General features: G+C 51.2%; 1 protein-coding gene across 7 annotated transcripts in view; it reads right to left on the minus strand.

Moving 5' to 3' along the window:
- The window catches only part of Col18a1 (collagen, type XVIII, alpha 1), a 114,353-nt gene that overhangs the window by 59,831 nt on the left and 34,872 nt on the right, over positions 1-19,650 (minus strand). Inside the window, exons 1-2 of one of the 7 annotated variants that reach the window (XM_011243346.3) lie at positions 485-937; positions 210-430 (exon numbers count right to left, since the gene is read on the minus strand). The exons of 1 other annotated variant lie outside the window; for it this stretch is intronic. In XM_011243346.3, the coding sequence (XP_011241648.1) occupies positions 210-430; positions 485-849 (586 nt within the window). In that variant the 5' untranslated portion in view covers positions 850-937. Of the gene's footprint in view, positions 1-209; positions 2,059-19,650 lie in introns of those variants that run through there. 5 more of the 7 variants (XM_006513174.3, XM_006513173.4, XM_006513176.3 and 2 more) reach the window with 5 other exon arrangements.

Consider the following 19,650-nt stretch of genomic DNA (forward strand, 5'->3'; position numbering starts at 1 on the left):
GCCACGCCCAGCCTCCAGTCTCCTCCCTACACAGAACACCATACCCCAGTACCTCTCCAGTGCCATTGCCAGGACCAGTGAGGCAAGGGTGGAGATCCTGTGCTGGGTTCTCATCAGCTCTTGCTAAGGTCTCTTGACAAAAAGCAAAAAAAAAAAAAAAAAAAAAAAAAAGAGAGAGAGAAAGGGGAGGATGGTAGCCACTTGGTTACCTGCAGCTGGCCCAATGAACACACAGTACCCGTCCTCCTGAGAAGGGAGAGAGGCACAGACGACGGGCAGCCTGTCCCCAGCTAGGTAGTTCCAACATTCGTCCTCCAAGGCCTCACAGAACTGCCGGCAGGGTGGCAAGGGGGGTGGTGGGCCTGGGCCACAGGAAGGAGCCAGCAGCAGACAGAAGAACCAGGCAAGGAAGGGGTGGCAGTTTGTATGGAGGAAGCGCCCCCAAGCCTGCACGGTGGCCTCTACCTCCACACTGTCTGTATGGTGAAGATGATTAGGCAGCCAAAAGTGTCCTATACCTAAACGGCTGCAGAGAGTCAGAGTGGGTGGCAGGGGCAGGCAGCGGCTGGTAGAGGTCAGAGAGCCGTTTCCCGCCAGTGCAGAGTCATTAGAAAGCCCAGTCCCTGAAGAAGGAGCCACGTGCGAAACCCAAGTACCAGGGAACCCAGGTAAAGCTGCTACCTGAGAGAGCTGGCCGGAAGGGTCAGAGGAAGGAACAGAGAGTAAACCGTGCACACTCAGAGAAGCCGTCACCAGAGGACCCGTCACCAAGGGAAGAAGAGGTACGTGCCCGTGGATGTCAGAGTGGACATCAGAGTGTCTGTGCTGCTGGCTGGACCTGGCTGTCATAGGCAAGAATCCTTTCCCCTCCAGATGCTGGGGCTGCCTGGGAGGCTCTTGGTTCCCCCAGGGAGGAGCCCTGATCCGTGGAGAAGAGAGAAATGCTCTACCTGGGAAGTCTGGTGGGGCTGAGGGTCTTCCCAGTGGTGCCTGGAGGTTGCTCTGGAAGGGAGGCAGCTGGGTGGGCACAGCCAGCGTGCCAGCCTCAGTTGTCTGAGCATCTGGAGAACTTGGAATGGCACTGCTTAGCCAGAGAGTGGTCTTACTCCCCTGGGGAGCACTGGAGAGCTCGGCAGGAGAGGGGAGGACTGTAGGGATTGAAGAATCTGGAACCTCAGTCCCAGCAGAGTGCCCAATAGTCGAGTCCTCATCCCACAGCTGGACGAAGCTCCGAATGCCCTGAGCCACATTCAGAATCTTGGCTCCAACGCCCGCAACATTCTCCTCCTTCATGTCTGGGCTCGCAGCAGGGGCCACCAGGGGAATGGGGACAGCAGGGGTTGCAGGGCTGCCACCCTGGCCAGCTTTCTGATCCTCCTCCTCCTCTTCCTCCGGGGGCAGCTCGGAGCTGGCAGGAGTCGTCTGTTGTTCTGTGAGGCCATCCTGGGGGACCACGTGCGTGGTGGGGTTCTCTGTGGACTGCACAGGTGAACTGTTCTGGGGTTTCGAGACCGGGCCTTCCAAAGAATCAGAGGTCTTGGGCGGCCAGAGCCACACCAGGGGATTCAGGGGACTCAGGGAATTCCCATCAGCGCTGGCAGGCACAAGGCGGCAGGAGAGCAGCAACAGCAGCAGCAGGCAGAGGCGTCTGCTGGGGTCGGGAGCCATCAGGGCAGTGAGAGCCTCTGCGCTGGGCCGGCTCCTGTGGTCCTGGAGGTGGGGCCTGCCAGGTCCCCACCCTCCCTCATTCCTGGTTCCCAGTCTCCTTCCCTCCACCGCTTCCCTCTGGCAGAAGGGAATGAACCCAGCCTGAGAATCAAGGTGATCCACCAAACGGTACCTTCAGATTCCATTTAACTCCTTCCTGGCTGCACCTCCAGGAGCAGCCAGAGCAGAAAGATGGGGTAACAGACACCCAGCGGAACTCCAGCTTGTGTAACTTAGAGCTGCTGAGTCTCTGCTGAGAGTGGGTGTGGGCGTGGGGGCCTGGCCAGGGTCCTCGGGGACATGGAAACCGCGCCCCAGATCCTAGGGCCTCCATTGGAGAACACCCGGAAGTCCTGGCTGCTGGCCACCATTCTATGATGAAACCCAGTTTGAAGAACGCTCAGCTTGCTGCAGTCCCAATTCTTGTGTTACAGTTGTTGATTTAGAGAAAGGCTGGGTGTCCGTTCCTTTCCCCTGCCACAGCCCTCCTACCTGCCCAAAGCCTAAAAGCCATCAACTTGATCTGTCCCTTAGACCCTCCAAGAGTCCACTAGTTTTCTCTGTGGGCCACAGTGGCCACATTACTTCTTTCTCTGGTTTGTTCTTAAATCCTCTCATATAATCTGCCTATGGTGCTCTCTCTGCAGTGACCTGCTCTGAGGTCCAGCAAGTGTTTGGAAAGGAATTCCTGGAGGTTGCTTCAAAGTAACACAGACTGTAGCAGTTAGCCAGGCCTCAAGAGGAAGGTAAAGGAAAAAAGGTGTGGGATGTATCCAAGGGATATGCCATCAACAGCAGGCTTCCGCCTCATGTCTATGGATTCCAGCTGCGTGCAGAGCGCACGGCATGGCTTAGCAGCCTGGGTCCCAGGAAAAGACAGTCAGGGCACTGCCGTTACTCTTGCATTTGCTTTGCTAGGTCTGTCTGCAGCTGGATGTTCCCCGTGCTGTTTCTTTCCTTCACACAGCTTCAGGTAAAAATCTCACTCTATCTATAATAAACCAGGGGCTATAAGTGGCTTGTCCATCCTGCAGCCTACTCTGGGTTACAGCACATGGGTACCTGCCAACCTCCCTCCACATAGCCGCCCTGACCCCATTAGATCAGGTAGGTTCTTCTCCAACATTCCCTTCACAGATATAGCTGGATGCTCACCAGGGATGTCCTCCTGTGCTGACTCTGTATGAACTCCCACGGGGGCGGGGGGGGGGGGGGGGAAGGGAAGGGAGTCTCCTCCTGCCTCAGTGTCTGACTGTGAGCCCTAGGCAACAGCAAGATGTAGATGGGAAAGGGAGGGACACACTTGCCTGGCCACCTGACCACATGCCTTCCCAGCCCCTCCAACATCAAGACCTTCTGGATAGTTAGACTTGGGGATTAGGAGACACACATGTCCTAGGGCTTTGGACAGAGATGTCCATGGTGTAGCTGGGTTTTCGAATTTCAGAGACGTTCTGTATCTAATCAAAGTCAACATCCACGGAAATGAAGCCAAGGAGATGGAACACCCTGTAACCCCCCACGTTCTGTGGTCCTACATCTAAGACCCTACAAGGCATAGCTCTCTGCCTCACCTCCATCACTATTGAAATTCATAAGATGGTCCCCAAGGGTGCCCAATGGGGTATAAATACTTTGGGGTGTGGAGCACTGGAATTGTAAGTTGCCCTGGTTCCCCTTTTTTACAAGGTCTAGTGGGAAGAGCTCAGCCTCTATAGGCTGTTACAGGTGCCCCCAGATAGATCTGAACACTTCCACCCAGAACAGCACCAGGGACCCCACCCCACACCACCCCCGGACCCAGGAAAGGTTGGCATTTATTCAAAAACTCTGCTCCTGGGCTGGTGAGATGGCTCAGTGGTTAAGAGCACCCGACTGCTCTTCTGAAGGTCCAGAGTTCAAATCCCAGCAACCACATGGTGGCTCACAACCATCCGTAATGAGATCTGACTGACGCCCTCTTCTGGAGTGTCTGAAGATAGCTACAGTGTACTTACATATAATAAATAAATAAATCTAAAAAAAAAAAAAAAAAAAAAAACTCTGCTCCTCCCCAGCTCTGTATGAAGTCTAAGGCAGTGCAGATCTGGGCCAGCAGAAACAGGTTAGCTACATAGGAGGAGGGACAGGGACTGAGTTCAGGCAGAGACCGGAGAATGAGAGGCCAAAACATCTCAATGAAAACAAGTGTCCAGGGTGGCTCAGTGGTTAAGGTTACCGACTGGTCTTCCAGAGGTCCTGAGTTCAATTCCCAGCAACCACACGGTGGCTCACAACCATCTGTAACTCCAGGACCCAACGCCCTCATACGAAACATCAATGCACATAGGAAGAGAGGAAGGGAGGGAGGGAGAGAGGGAGGGGAGGGAGGGAGAGAGGGAGAGAGGGAGGGAGAGAGGGAGGGGAGGGAGGGAGAGAGGGAGAGAGGGAGGGAAAAGACAAGACAATAAAAGAAGTGTCCAATGGCCACCAGGCAGGAAGGTGGAAACACTGAGATCAACTATGGGGAAGCTGCTGCCAAGGCTGGCTACCCTCAGTTCCATTCATAACTCAGAGCAGGACTGGGCTCCACTCCAGCAGCCCTCTGTGGCTTCCTCCCTCAGTTTCCCCAGTGACAAAAGAACCAGGATAGACAGGAACACACAGCCCAAAGCCATGAAGCCCAGCAGAGTCCCCAACACCAGCCAGGCAGGCACATGCTAGGTGAGGCCCTGTGAGCGCCCATTCCACAGACAAAGAGGCAGAAGAAACAGAAGCTAGCAGCCTGCGCATGCACAAAAACCATACTCACTCATACACACACACTCATGTAACCAGCTTGTACACATGGATGTAGCATGTACCAGGCTACAGCCTCAGCCAGCTGTCCCTCCTGGCTCCACTTTCTCCAAGCTGTGGTGTGGACAGAGTTACTGCCACCCTCCCCCAAGGCTGCAGTGGCAATGCTTCTGTGTGATGAAACAGCCACAAAGGCATGTCCCCAACTGTCCCACATCAACATCAATCAATGCCTGTCTAAAGGGCAGGGCTGTGCCGTTTGGCTCAGAGTCCAGCTGCAAACAGCTGGATACCAAGTCCCTCTCTAAGAGTGAGGCAGCCATAGGCCCACATCTGTGCCTGTGAGCTCTACATCTCCAAGTTAGTCCCCACAATGATTGCGTCTGCTTGAGAAATGCCCAGTGAACAGTGTGCTTGAAGATTTCCTAATGTGATTTCATGCCTCAGAGTATCTCTGGAAAATCCCAGGGCCGAAGTCCAGAACCCTGCCCCCTACTCCTGCATGTTTGAGTAGTGGGGGCTCAGCTCCATGGCAGGGAGGAGGGGGGGTCGAGGAAAGACCCTAAAGTGATGTCATATCCTGGTCCCTGCCCCATCCAGATGCTTATTTCTAGGGTCCCTGGACTGGCAGGCTGGCTCTATACCCATGAAATTCCTGGGCAAAAACAAAAGCCAGGGCTGGAGGCACTGGAGTGGCCATAGCTCCTATTTCAAGGGCCCTATCTATGTAGGAACACACAGTCCCTCCCACACTGAGTACCCACACCAGCACTCACTCTTGCTTAGTTCCCCCCACACCCTGCTGCTCACTTTGGAGTGTTGAATACACAGTATTCACTGGGTGGATGGATTCACAGCTCAGAGTCTAAGCTTTGGACCCCATCTGGAGTCTTGTACTACATATACATATGCACATGCATACACATTCATGGACACACACATGTCTACTCCATACTCAAACACACACACACACACACACACACACACACACACGCACACACGCACGCACGCACGCACGCACGCACGCACGCACACACGCGGTCACAGAAACACTTGCACTATCAGGGAACACTAAGGTCCTGGTCTACTAAAGGCCACCATCTCTGTCTCTCCCAGCCCTGTGTAAGGGGTCCCATCAGCTCTTCAGTCTGGCATCACTCTGTGTGCCCACAAGCAGCAACAGTCAGGATTTCAGATAAGAGGGAAAATAGAAGCCGGGGAGCCAGGAACAGCACCAACCCATTTCCCTGCCACTGCCTGATCAAGGATAACCTCAGACCCTTTGGAGACAGAGAGTATGTTGTCACACAGGATCTGTAGAGGAAGCATGGAGATTGCTTGGTCCAGAAGATGTCAGCCGCCAAGCTGGGGAGAGAACCCAAGGTAAAGAGAAAGAGATCCCTGCACCCACAGGAAGGTGGAGAGGGGACACTGTCTACACCTTAGATTCTAAGAGCTAAGGACTAGGTGAGATGGAAGAGAGTCCCAGGATACAGTTCCTACCCATCTGACTCAGGTTCAGTACCTGGTAGGTGCCCGCTGAGTGCTGAACAGGAGGGTTGGGGTGGGAGGATTGTGGCCCTGGAGCAAACATCTAAGTTTTCAAGGAACTCATAATCACAAGCTGGGCTCAGTCACACTGTCACACAGGCAGCTACTGAAAGACTACACCTCCCATGGTCTAGACCACCCCCACCCCCCAGCTCCTAGAGAACAGGAGCGATTCAGAGACAGGTCAGAGACAGGGACCAGCACAGGGCATCCCCCAGGAAGCAGGCATCCGCCATGATCCTGACTCCCAGCCCCCACCTGCAGCTTCCCTTCTCTTTGGCAGTTGTGAGAACAGCTTTCCTAGAAGTCAGTGTCCACTGGCAACCTGTGATTTGAGGACATTCATGCCTGAGGCTTTCTTCAACTGCACCTGAGTCTGACCTTGGGCTGGCTCTCCTGCTCTGTTGTCCTTATGACCTTGTGAGGAAGCAAGTCACCAGTGCCTGCCTTGTTCAGAGTGGCCCTTGTAATCTGGCAGATCTAACCCTCTGGAAGCCAAAGCTCCTGTTGGCAGGGTTCCCATAGTGCAGAACCTGGAAGGCAAGCCATTCCACAGGGACTTTGGTAACACACCTATACTGACCTCTACAGAGCTGTGCACTGCCCAGCTTACCCATGAGTTGCCTGAGTAGCCAGTATAACCCAGAGGGCCCCTGAGGTCCCTTGAGAACAAGGACTCAAGGACTGGCACAAGCCATACCTACAACGGCCAACAATCAATAACATCCTCTCTTAGCCCTCAGTGACTAGAGTCACATATGGCTCTCCTGCTGACGCCAGCCAGCAGGGATAGAGACTTGGTCAGGACAGGCATCAGCAGAACACCGGGGAGCAGGGGCCCAGAAGCCCCTGAGAGGACAAATGAGTTTATCTCAGTTTCAGAATCAAAGTACCAAGACAGGAGCCACGCCGTCCCTCACCCTCGTCTGCCAAGGTCCTTGGGTGTGCCACAGCAAGTTCTTGCCATGCAAGAAACTACTCCCTCCGCACCATCAATCCCAGTCCAGCAATGACAGGGACACAAAGATTCTCAGGACTCAGAGAGTTAGCAAATCAGGACCCTTTATAAAGGCAGCATTTCAGCTATGTTTCAATCTGGCAAACTCCTTCTAGGCACCAGACTATCCCGGCTACCTGGTTACTTCCACCCTCCTCGGGTGCCCTAGGGCATCCCCGTGGCTCAGCCAAGCACAGGCCTCTAAACTCCCGAAGACACCAATCTTCTGCAGACCAGGGTCACTTTGGCTTGGGCACTATAACCTCCTCCCATCACCATGGGGACAAGGGGCAAGCACTCATCTGAAAGGAGTCTTTAGCTCCTCATGTACCGTTCCTCCCAGCACTGGTTCCTTCCAAAAGTCCCACCCTCTCACATCAGTGGCAAGACGCACCCCTGCCCCAAGCTAGGGTTTGTTCTGTCTTGTTGGCCCGTCTGGTCTGGTTTAGATTCCTGAATAATGCAGTCTTCTATTTTCATTAAAAACTCCAAGACACCCACATGCGAGCAGGAACGGGCTCTTAGCAGTGTGAGTTGTTGAGACAGATGAGGCTCAGTGAGCCGCGGGATGGCTCTGGTAGACGGCTGGACGCTCAAGGGTCAAAAGTACTTCCACCGGGGCTGGAGAGATGGCTCAGTGGTTAAGAGCACCGGCTGCTCTTCCAGAAGTCCTAAGTTCAATTCCTAGCAACCACACACATGGTGGCTCACAATCATCTCTAATGGGCTTCCGATGCCGTCTTCTGCTGTGTCTGAAGACAGTGACAGCATACCCACATATATGAAATAAATATGCCCCAAGCAAATGGGGCCGGAGCAAGCGAGTGATGTGGTCGTGGTAGGGAGTACGCCACCAATTCCAGGTGTCACATTTTGTTCCGAAGCTACCCTTGAGACGTGGTATCTCTGGCTTTCCTACATCCCCATTTGCCTCTCAGAGCTCACCACTGCCTGTCCCAAAGCTGAGTAGGAAGGAACTGTAATGGCAGAGCTAGGAGGTCACCACAGCATATCATCTATATTCCATGTGGTTCTCCTCCATGTCCGCTGGCTGAGGCCAGTGTGCTTTAGATCACTCTGGTAAGACTCATGTCTACTGTAGACTCCTTCCTTTTGAGAACAGAGACCACGTGGGGAACTGAGAGGGGCCAATCAGCAGTGGAACAGTGTCCCGATCTCACTCCTTGACCCAGTCAGACCCTGACAAGTGTCCCCGAGCCACTGAGGGGCAGAGAGAGGTTGGACATCTGTCATCCCATCTGGAGAAGGTTTACCCAGGAAGTATTCAAACACTGCTTCTCCACTGTTCAGAGTAATCAGGATCACTGACAGAAGCAAAAGGGGCTGGCCAGTCAGGGGAAACCACCAGGCTTCCAGGGATGCCTAACCTTTTAGGCACTCCTCCTTGCTGGGCAGCCAACACAAGGACACATGGCCATCTGTCCGGAGATCTTAGCAGAAACTTGAGTAAGGTCAAACAGAAGCAATCAGTTGGCTGTGTTGAGAGCTTCATACTCTCCCGCCCCACTCCCCAAGATACATAGGTATCCAAAGATGCCTAAGTCTACCAGGTCAAGGGGAGGAAAGAGGCTCCCAGTCACTGTCACCACCATAGCAACCACACCAGGCAGTTCAGGATTGCCTGTATCTTCTGGTCCAGTGGGTCTGGCGCCCTCTTCAGGCCTCCGCAGGGACTGCACTTACACACACATGCACAAATACATACACACAATTTATAAAATAATGAATATTTTAAAAGAAACACATTTAAAGTATCTATAGGACATATTGTGATTATGGGGGGGGGGCATCTTGAATATGTCCTGTTTGTTACAGGCTTCTCGGGTGTGATAAGAAATTGGGACCTGCAGGAGGCTGTTCAGAGGACACAGACAGGAGTACTACCAAAGTGCAACTTTTCACACACAGGAAAAGACATACATGTGGATGCCCGTGGCTGTGTGGAGACATAGACCCAGGCATGTAATCCATTTACAGATACATTGGATTACATATAAATGACAGTGTACACATATGTACAGACTGGTAAATGACCGTATCTGGAGAGGTACATATGGCTCTGCATGTAACAGATTCCATGTAAATGGCCATGTACAGAGAGGTTCCATGTGTACAGATTGCATGTATATGTGTATGTGAGGGTGAGCGTGTGTTCATGAATATGGGTATGGTACATTTACATGCTATGCACAGGTATACATTACTGTGTACAGATTTTTCACATACATGGATGCGTGTACATGCGTGTACAGGAAATTGGGAGCCTATAAGAAACAAGGCCAAGTTTCCCATAGATCCAAAAGAGTTCGGGAAATGTTTATTGGGGAAATAAGAGGTTTCTTTCTGATCCTCCTGGGCCACTCCTCCTATCTCCTCACTTCACCCCAGGGATTCAAGATGACTCAGCAGAGGTGGGAAGAGATGCATCATTCCCCTGGGGGACTGGGGAGGTTGTTCCTACAGAGCCTTCAGAACCACCAGGCAAGGCTCCAGGAGAAGCTGAGTGAAGCAGGGCGGGGGGGGGGGGGGAGCGCATGTCTAGAGGGCAGGAAAGCCAGCTATGGAGGGCACCGCCCCCCCACCTTACCTCTCAGAGTTGAAATTTAATATTCACTTACACAAAATTGATCTGAATGTACTCTTGTGACTATAGACTGCACAACCATCCACACATGCTCCAAACAGAGTACATTTTTTACTTTTACAGCCTTCAAGAACCAAGCCTGTTTGGCTATTCTGGGTCCCGGGAGGCTCTACTCTACACAGCTGGAGTTCTGGTGAGAGCTGCTCTGGTCAGTAAGCAGCTGGGCTGGACCACTGGCCACTTATCAGAACTTCTTTAAATTCCTCCAGTGTCCTTTAAGGGTTTGAAAATAGACTTTACACTTCTTTTGTTAACTTCATTCCTGGATGTTTTACGGATTTTGGGTACTATTATAAGCAGGCTTTTCCTCTTAACATTTGTGTGTGTGGATCACCTGTTGCCTGTGTACAGACCACACTGGCTCTTGAATGTTGATCTTGTCTCCCGCAATCTTACAGAACTCAGTGGCTCTGACAGATTTCTAGGGGATTCCTTGAGACTTTTTATGACTCAAGGCCTGGCATCTACAAACAAAGAGTTTCACTTCTTGCTTCCCAATATGGGTGGTCTTTCATGTTCTTTTCTTGCCTAACTGCCTGGCTGCTCTTCCAGGACCTTGGTGAATGGAAGTGTCAAGAGGGGACACGCTTGCCCTGTCCCTGACCTCATGGGGAGTAGCCAGCCACTCACAAAGATTAGCTCTCTGGTTTCCAAAAATGCCATTTTCTAAGTTGATGAAGTTCTTTCTGGGGGAGTATGGGTTTTGTCAAATGCATTTTCTGGACCTGTTGAAAAGTCTACGTGATATCTTTATTCTATTGATATAATGCGTTGTATTGTTTTTTGGATGGTAAGTCAACCTTGCTTCTCTGGAGTAACTCTCACTTGGTCATGAGATATATAATCTCTCTGACATGTTGCTAGATTTTGGTTGCTGTTTTTGTTGTTGTTGTTGTTGTTGTTGTTTTGGTTTACTGCCAGTCAGGGTCTCTCTTTCTAGCACTGGCTGACCTAGAACTTGCTATGTGGACCAGGTTGACTTGGATCTCACAGAGATCCACCTGCCTCTGTCACCCAAATGCTACAATTAAAGGCATGTGCCATCCCTGCATAGCCTGATATGCTATGATTTTGCTAAAAATCTCTGTGCCAAGGTTCTTGTCTGTAGTTTTCTGATGTCTTTGTCTAACTTTGGATATTCTTGTCTTATTTCGAGTGAGGTTGGGGTGGGCCAGCTGGAGCTACATAGTGAAGCTCTCTCTGTCTCAGAGAGCTTGAGGGGGGAGAAATCCCATTCTTGTGTCTTTTGAGAGTTTCAAAGAGCTGTTTAAGGGACTGAGCCAAATGGGAGATGCTCTGCTTTTTCTTTTTCTTAAAGGGAATTTTTTTTTTAAAGATTTATTTATTGTTATGTGTAGGTACACTGTAGCTGTCTTCAGACACACCAGAAGAGGGTGTCCGGTCTCATTACAGATGATTGTGAGCCACCATGTGGTTGCTTTGATTGATTTGAACTCAGGACCTTAGGAAGAACAGTCAGTGCTCTTGCCCGTTAAGCCATCTCTCCAGCCCCTTTCTGGTTCTTCTTAATAGGCTGATTTTTTGCATTACTGATTCTACCTTTCTGCTTTTGGTAGGTTGTCTCACTTTCTTTTCTCGCTGTTGTGATTAAATAAATACTTGGGCAAATAATATATAATTTCAGAGAGAAAACAAATTTTCTTTCACTCACAAGTGCAGGTTCCAGTCCAGCACAGTGGGAAAGTCAAGGCATCAGGAGTTTGACATTGATCCAAGTCAGAAGCAGAAGACAAAGACTGCTGATACTCAGCTTGCCTTCGAGTTACACAGTCCAGGGTCCCCTGCCTAGGGAACGGCCCCACCCACCATTAAGATGCAGCTACCCACACCAATTAATGCAATCACGGTAACTCCCCACAGGCATGTCCAAGGACTCATCTCCCAGGAGATTCTAGATTCTGTCAATTGACAGTTAGCACTCACATATGTCTATTAAGAGTCTGTATTTCAGCCGGGCGTGGTGGCGCACACCTTTAATCCTAGCACTCAGGAGGCAGAGGCAGGCGGATTTCTGAGTTCGAGGCCAGCCTGGTCTACAAAGTGAGCTCCAGGACAGCCAGGGCTACACAGAGAAACCCTGTCTCGAAAAACAAAAAACAAAAAAACAAAACAAAAAAAAAGAGTAATAAGCAACTTTATTACTAGCAATTGAAGAATCGTGGAGATAAACTCCCAGCAGAGACGAAGATGCTGAACCCTCAGCTACCACGGCTGCCAGCATCAAACAAAAGGCAACGAACCAAGAGCTGAGAAGACGGCTCAGTGCAAGAAGCAAAGCAAGACTCATCCACTACTGACTGGTGGCGTAGACCTGGTCAGTCAGACAATAGAATACTATTCAGCCACAAAAGATGAACAGAGCGCTGGCATGTGCCAGGCTGAGGATGAAAGATAGTTTAGACTCCCCTGAGACATCTTGCTGAGAGACAGGACCCGGGCACCGCATGATTCATTCACACAGAATAAAGAGTTGGCAATCCTCCTGCAGAAAGCCAAACACTGTCTGCGGGGCAGGGGAGGGGGTTGGGGAGAAGGGGCTGAAAGCCAAACGGTTTAAGGAAATGTTCTAAAGTTGGTATTATTATCTTGGAATGCACCAAAAGCAACAAGTTGTATCCTTAAATGAGTGGGTCGCCGTGACGGATGTCAATAGAGCTGCACAGAGAAAGGAAGAAAACACCCACACAGCACTTCCAACCCCCAAGATCCTTAAAAGGCATGCGTTTGATCTTTAATAAGGATTTCTCTTGTAACTGCACAGTCTTGATTTTTCTAAGGGGGGGTTTATATTCACAATTTCCTTAAATTATGAATGTCCTTAGTGTCACAGTTAATATGCTTCCCAAGCTCATCAGGGGCCTTTTTGGGAGCCAGACTGCTACTATAGGCGCCGCAGTTCCCCTCCCCCCACCCCCATCCTGAAAGAACAGCTTGGGACCCCAGCACTCAGCTTCAGACATAACTGCTGCGATTGGACCCACCCGCCCACTATCAGGTAGACATGACAACAGTGGGGACAGCTCTGCCCTCTTAACTCCTCCCGCCTCAAAGACGGTCTCCTTCCTCCTTTCGCAAACACACCTCTCCTGGCTCTTTGGGTCTACAGCACAGTGGATGGTCTCGATCTCATGGCCTTGGGGTTCCTGCTCCGGAAAAAGCTCACTGCAAAATTCAGAACGGCGGCTGAAAGATGAGTAAGTATCAGGGCCCAGTACATGGTGGTGGCTGAGGGACAGCACACGGTGTAGTTCCCTGATGTAGGGGCCAGGCACCTGCTGGACATTGGTATCCAACCGGCTTGGGAGGGGAGTCCATCTTCATAGGCAGGAACAGCATTACCTTCGTAGGAACCTTGGGTCTATGGGATGCCAGGGTTATATCCGCACTAAGTGTGCTGTCCCTGCTGCTCGCAACTAACTGTCCCCCTCGCGATGGCTGCACACAGCGAGCCTGAATTTTCCTTCAAGCCCAGACTCTTGACCCAGGAAATTAATATTTGACTGGACACAGTCGTCTCAGCCTTCACACGGGAGAGCAACTGCTCTCACAGGCCACGACTCATACACATGTGTAAGCACAGCTCCTTCCTTGCTTCCAAGACCTGTGAGCACCTAGGAGAACACACAGGATAGAGCAGAGGCCGAGGCCTAAGGCCTCCTGCCCAGGGTGGGGATCCTCAGTGGTTGTGGTTCGCAGACGGTAAATGGCGCCTTTGCCTCTGAGGCGCTTCTGGTGGAGCTAGGTAGCCTCGGTTAGCAAACGCCTCATTTGGCCTGTAAGGATTTAACAGTTGTTTATTAACTGGATCCATTCACGGAAGGCTGGGCAGAACGTTTACAGCGCTAGGTTCCCAAGGGTGGAGAGGTGGGGAGGGATTGCCATAATTGGGTTAGTGGGGCCCCAGTGGGGCTATGGGGTCAGACATAACCTGGGGTCAAGACACACATTCTCTTGTAAATTTATTCAAGTCTTTATGACCCCACAAGGGCCTGGGCCTACATAGGCCACTCAGCTATCTGGAGGGTTAACTGAATAAAAATCACCACTCTTGGTGATTTTTAATCCCAGCATTTGGGAGGCAGAGGCAGGTGAATTTCTGAGGCCAGCCTGGTCTACAAAGTGAGTTCCAGGACAGCCAGGGCTACACAGAGAAACCTTGTCTCAGAAAAAAAAAAAAAAATCACCACTCTCTGAGGCCTGGGGACCTGCAAGATTATGCTAAGCATATATGCTGTTGCTTCTAAAATTAAACTGGATCTGACCTGGAACTATGAGTATCTCTTGACATAGGACAAGTGTCTCTTCCAACGTATGCACACAATGGGAGTAGGAACCCACAGCCTGTGGCTACATGTCAAGGCCATTATCAGCAAGTCTACCCAGACGCCTGGCTTGCTCCTGGTCAAGGCAGAGTGAGGCCCCTATGAATCAGGACAGTGATATTGGTGGCAGGCACAGTCAGCAACAGGAGCCACAGTCCCTCACATACCCACACCCATCTTGGGCCCTTTCTAGTTCAAGATTACCGCCCCCCCACCCCCGTACCTGGGATATACCCAAGTATATCTATTGGGGGAACACACCAGCACAGTGTGGGAACCCCACCACCACAGAGGAATAGGCTGAGTAAAGAGCTCAGGTGAGGATATACTGGGGGCCAGAGGGGCAACTGAGGTCTGTGACAACTGACTCAGCCAGAAAATACACAGCCTCATGACTTCTTTGTAATGGCAAGAATGTATCTCACAAGCAGACTTTAAGATCAGGGAGAAGCCAGGTAGAGAAAGGGGGAGGGGGACCTTTTTCATATATATCTCGTTCGGGTCTCCAGATGGACGTGGTCAATCATGCCTGGCAGTATCCATACCCAGGCTGCTCCTCCAGGTAGCCAGAAACAAACCCTGACCATGCAAAGCTGCACTGATTGAGCAACTGGTCACAGTCCTCTGGGGACAATGCTGGGCTTTCCTGGGGACAGTGGTGGGTAGCATCCTACAAGGCCTGGCCTCTACCCTGGGTGGCTCCTGTTCTCTCATCTGTCCCCTCTGAATCCAGATCTCACCCAGGGAGTGGCACTATTTAGGAGGTGTGTCCTTGTTGGGGTGGGTGTGGCCTTGTTGAAGTGGGCGTGTTGCTGTGGGTGTAGGCTTTAATACCCTATTCTGCCTGAAAGTCAGTCTTCTGCTAGCAGCCTTCAGATGAAGATGTAGAACTCCCAGCTCCTGCTGTACCATGCCTGCCTGGATGGTGCCATGTTCCCGCCTTGATGATAATGGACTGAACCTCTGAACCTGTAAGCCAGCTCCAATTAAATGTTCTTATAAATGCCGGGCGTGGTGGCACATGCCTTTAATCCCAGCACTTGGGAGGCAGAGGCAGGTAGATTTCTGAGTTCAAGGCCAGCCTGGTCTACAGAGTGAGTTCCAGGACAGCCAGGGCTACACAGAGAAACTCTGTCTCAAAAAACAAAAAAACAAAACAACAAAAAAAGTTCTTGTAAGAGTTGCCTTGGTCATGGTGTCTGTTCATAGCAGTAAAACCCTAACTAAGACACCGTAGGAGATCCAAAAGTGGATAAGGAATATGGGAACCAGTCAGGTGCTGCAAGGGAGCCCCTAAGGCTCTGATGTTTCCAGCCCCTCTCTATCGCACCAACTCTCTTGGGAGGACACATGAGGGACTCTTCCTCCACTACATCTGTGGTAGGAGCCTCCTATGCTCACCGAAACCTCCCCTTGAAGTCTTCCATGACTAGGACCTCCAGGCTCATGGTAAATAGAAAAGCAAACCTGTCACCTTTGGGTGTGTTGACTTATATGCCAGGCTTCGAAGAACAAAGACAAATTTGGGGCTGGAGCTGATCACCCTTGAGGGATCTAGGTCTCATTGGAGAGACGAAAGTGTTAAGGATGTTGTAGAAGCCAAGTACCCTTGTCTTACCCAGGACCTGTGGACAGCCCTGTAGGGAAAACGGAAATTTTACAAATGTAATCAGTCAACGATCCCATGACAAGGGCCTCTGGACAATCAGGTTGAACCTGGATTTCTCAATCATTACTTTAAGGGACAGAAGAGAGAGAGATACAGGCCCACCCAAGAGGACACCACTGGAGAACAGAAACATAAGTTATGGTGATGTAATCACATCCAAGAGACCCTGGGGCAGCCAGGATGAGGCCTGAGGTCTTGTTTGTAGCTACCTAGGATGTGGGATTTTCTATTAGGCCCCAGAAACTCCCAGAGCCACCCAGGAACAGTGGGGGCAGGAAGAAAGGGCTGAACTCCCAGGGTTACAGTGGCCTCTGCTGGAGGCAGCCCAGGCTGGCATGTGGTCATTGCTAATTCATGTGACTGCGACCTGTGACCTCAACTCACAAGGGACCCTGGGCAAGGAGGAGCCAGGTGTCAGGCTGTGCCTAGCTGTGCAGTCCACAAGCCTTTCCGCTCCATGAAGTGCAGGCCCTTGGACTCCCTGGGCTTTGGCCACCATCCCAGGAATCCCAGGAGGGCTGCTCATTAAGCAACAGGGAGCCCAGCCTTAGTACCTCACCTAGGTCAGAGGCCCCACAGCCTAGAGCCATAAACAGAGGCTACCACATGTTTTATTTCTCAGAATGTTCTGTTAGAAAACTACCAAAGTAAGCGGGGCAAGTGGTGTCGTACACCTTTAATCCCAGCTCTCAGGAAGCAGGAACAGACGGATCTTGGTGAGTTTGAGGCCAGCCTGGTCTACAGTGTGAGTTTCAGGAAAGCCAGGGCTACAACGAAAAACCTTGTCTTAAGAATAAAAAGAAGGAAGAAGGAGGAAGAGGAGGAGAAGGAGAAAGAAGGAGGAAGAAGAAGAGGAAGGAGGAGGAGAAGGAAGAAGAAGAGGAAGGAGGAAGAGAAGGAGAAAGAAAGAAACCAAACCAAGCTACTGAAGCAGCATGAGCAGAAATGGGAAACCAACAGAAGAATATACAGGAAGTCCACACTGGAACCTCAGCGAGCTTTCCCTGTCTTCCTTCAGTTGTAGGGAAAGAGAGAACACACTGCCAAGAACGGAGCCAGGAAGAGTAGGGAAGGACTATAGAGGACTTCGCTGTCACCGAATCATTAAAGGACACTTCTGTGGCTGTTTGAGACTATCTGCACACTGCCAATCGTTCAGGAGACCCATGCCAGAGCATCAGGTCTGAGGCATTTCTCATTCTCCAGCCTTCTCTCTTTAGTCTCTTGCCTTTCCCCAGCAATCCCTTACAGCTCTGGTATTACAGTGTGTCAGTATATCCCAGGATTCTGTCTCTGGTCCCCTCTGTCTTCTGAGATTGCCAAACTGGCCCCAGGGAGTCTCAAGACCTCTCCCCACAAGCCTGAGAGCTACTCGGACCTTAAGAGCCCACAGCATCTCCTCTAGAAGAAACCTGTACCCTCCCAGGGCTGCTGCCAAGGGCTGCCCATGTGGGATAGAAAAGAAACACTGGCTGGGCATGGTGGTGCACACCTTTAATCCCAGTACTCGGGAGGCATAGGCAGGCAGATTTCTGAGTTCAAGGCCAGCCTGCTCTACAGAGTGAGTTCCAGGACAGCCAGGGCTACACAGAGAAACCCTGTCTCAGAAAACAAAAACAAACAAAAGAAGGAAAGAAGGAAAGAAGGAAAGAAGGAAGGAAGGAAGGAAGGAAGGAAGGAAGGAAGGAAGGAAAGAAAGAAAGGGAGAAAGAGAGAAAGAAAGAAAGAAAGAAAGAAAGAAAGAAAGAAAGACACTACTCACTCAACAGAGGCTAGTGATGAAGAAGGAAAGAAAGAAAGAAAGAAAGAAAGAAAGAAAGAAAGAAAGAAAGAAAGAAAGAAAGAAAGAAAGAAAGAAAGAAAGACACTACTCACTCAACAGAGGCTAGTGATGCTCAGCCTGGATCTACATATCACCCTCCTCAGAGTTCCCTAGAGAAAGCCTGCTTAAAGATCAGGTGGAGAGACATGGAGAGAGGGAGAGAGAGAGAGAAAGAGGGGGGAGGGAGAGAGAGAGAGAATATGATGGCACTAACTCTTTGCTAGAAAGTGACCAACCACAGGAGGTCTGGGATCTGTGGTGAAGAATTCTGCCTTCATCAGGCAACAGCTGGTGGTGGAAATTCCCATGGCCAGAATGCGGGTGAAGGTCCTTGAGAATCTGCGCCCTGGGGGCCCATTTCTGTTTTTGCACAGCTGGAAGAAAGGCTAGCCTTCCCCCCAGAGTGAGGTGCCACGCTGTGCCCGGGCCCATGGCCAACAATCTATTCTCATTTCCTACCCTGCCATCAGATTCTTTGAAAAATTTGAGATGACTCCCAAGTCCAGTTGAGTATGTCACTGAGGTCACAGCAGCAGGGGATTGGGAGAGACAAAGGTCCCTAGCTTCTGTCAGCTCTGGACCCCAGCCTGATCCACTTCCTCCCAATGGCAGCTCAGAAACCCACCTGTGGCCCGCCAAGCCACACCTGGCAGCTGGCTTCCTGGCTCTTCCCCAGCTGTCTCACCAGGTGGCATGTGGTCAAGTAACACAATAAATTCTACCCAGAATCCATGGAATGCAATTAGGGAAGAGCAGAGATGCCAAAAAACCAAGCTGTGCGGCAGGACTGGACTACCCCCACCCCCACCCCCCATCTCCTGCAGCCTGGAAGCCAGGTGGCACCCCAGATCAGCTTCCCACCAACTCTGGGCTACTGATGACATGGGGAAAGAAACAGGTGAGTGGCCCAGGTTCTCACTCAAACGTTTCCCAGAGCCTTTCTCTGACTTTCACCCACACTGCAGAGGATACAGATTCATGCGGGCCATGATTCACTCGACAGGATTTAAAGCTGAGCTGCCAAGGTGAGTAACTGCTGAGATCCCTTCAAAGTCGGGCTCTGGCATCCTGGAGTGTGCCAGCCTCCGTGTGTCCACCAAGGCAGGCACTCCAGGGAAACACTCTGATTCTGCTAAAGCCTGGACTTGTCTGGCAGCCAAGACTGTCAGGACATGGTCTCAGACGAGGTGCTGGCCACCAGAGGGAGCCATAGATCCAGCTTCCTTAGCCACTAGAGGGAGCCATAGACCCAGTTTCCTTAGCCACTTGCAAGCAAGCTCTTCTAAGGAGCTCTTTGTGGTATGATACTGTATCAGGAAAGAAATTTATATACAGTAACTCTGAGCGAGAGAATAACTTCTCAGCCCACAATCGGCACATGGCACCTCTGTCCACACCTTTGCTCTTACTTACATTCGTGTGCACATGAGCGCACGCCCGCGCACACACAAACACACAAGAGGAGCCAATAGGCATAAATGGAGCCTGTCCCCTACGGTGCCCTGTTTTACAGAGGTGTCAGGCCACCCTTATGTGGGCAGCTCCAGTCCCACCAGCAGCCTCTAAGCCTCTTCTCTGTCTGCATCACTAGGTGCTTGCCTGGTCCTGCACCATACAGCTACAAACAGATGATAACGTATTATATACTGTCTCCTGGTGGGTAGCAAACACTTCCCTTTCGTGTAATGCAAACCCCATGAGTGGGGGTCCTGGGGTGAAGGGTGGGGAGCCCAGAAACTGGACAGCAAGGCACAGAACAGCGTGACTCTGCCCTATGTTCCACACTGGGAGTGGATTTTCCCTCTACACCAATGCTGGAGAAGAACCCAGGCCTCCCACCCACCCAACCAGGTAAATTTGCTCTGTCCGAGCCATAGCTATGTCATATGGGTCAGAAATGTCTTTTCCTCCGTGAGAACAATACCCAAGAGGCCTGCCATCCTCAGAAGCTATGGTTGCTGAGCCTTACAGCAGCAATTAATCTACAGGTGGATGTAAAAGACACTGCCGACCTCTTCACCCTGGAAGCCAGGGATACGAGGTAGCCTAACCCCTGGGGCTCTCTTAGGGAGAAGAGGAGTTCAACCTGAGGGACTCCCCGCCATGCTAGTCTTCAGA

The sequence above is a fragment of the Mus musculus genome, chromosome 10 (assembly GCF_000001635.26).
Source record: "Mus musculus strain C57BL/6J chromosome 10, GRCm38.p6 C57BL/6J".
Lineage (NCBI taxonomy): Eukaryota > Metazoa > Chordata > Mammalia > Rodentia > Muridae > Mus > Mus musculus.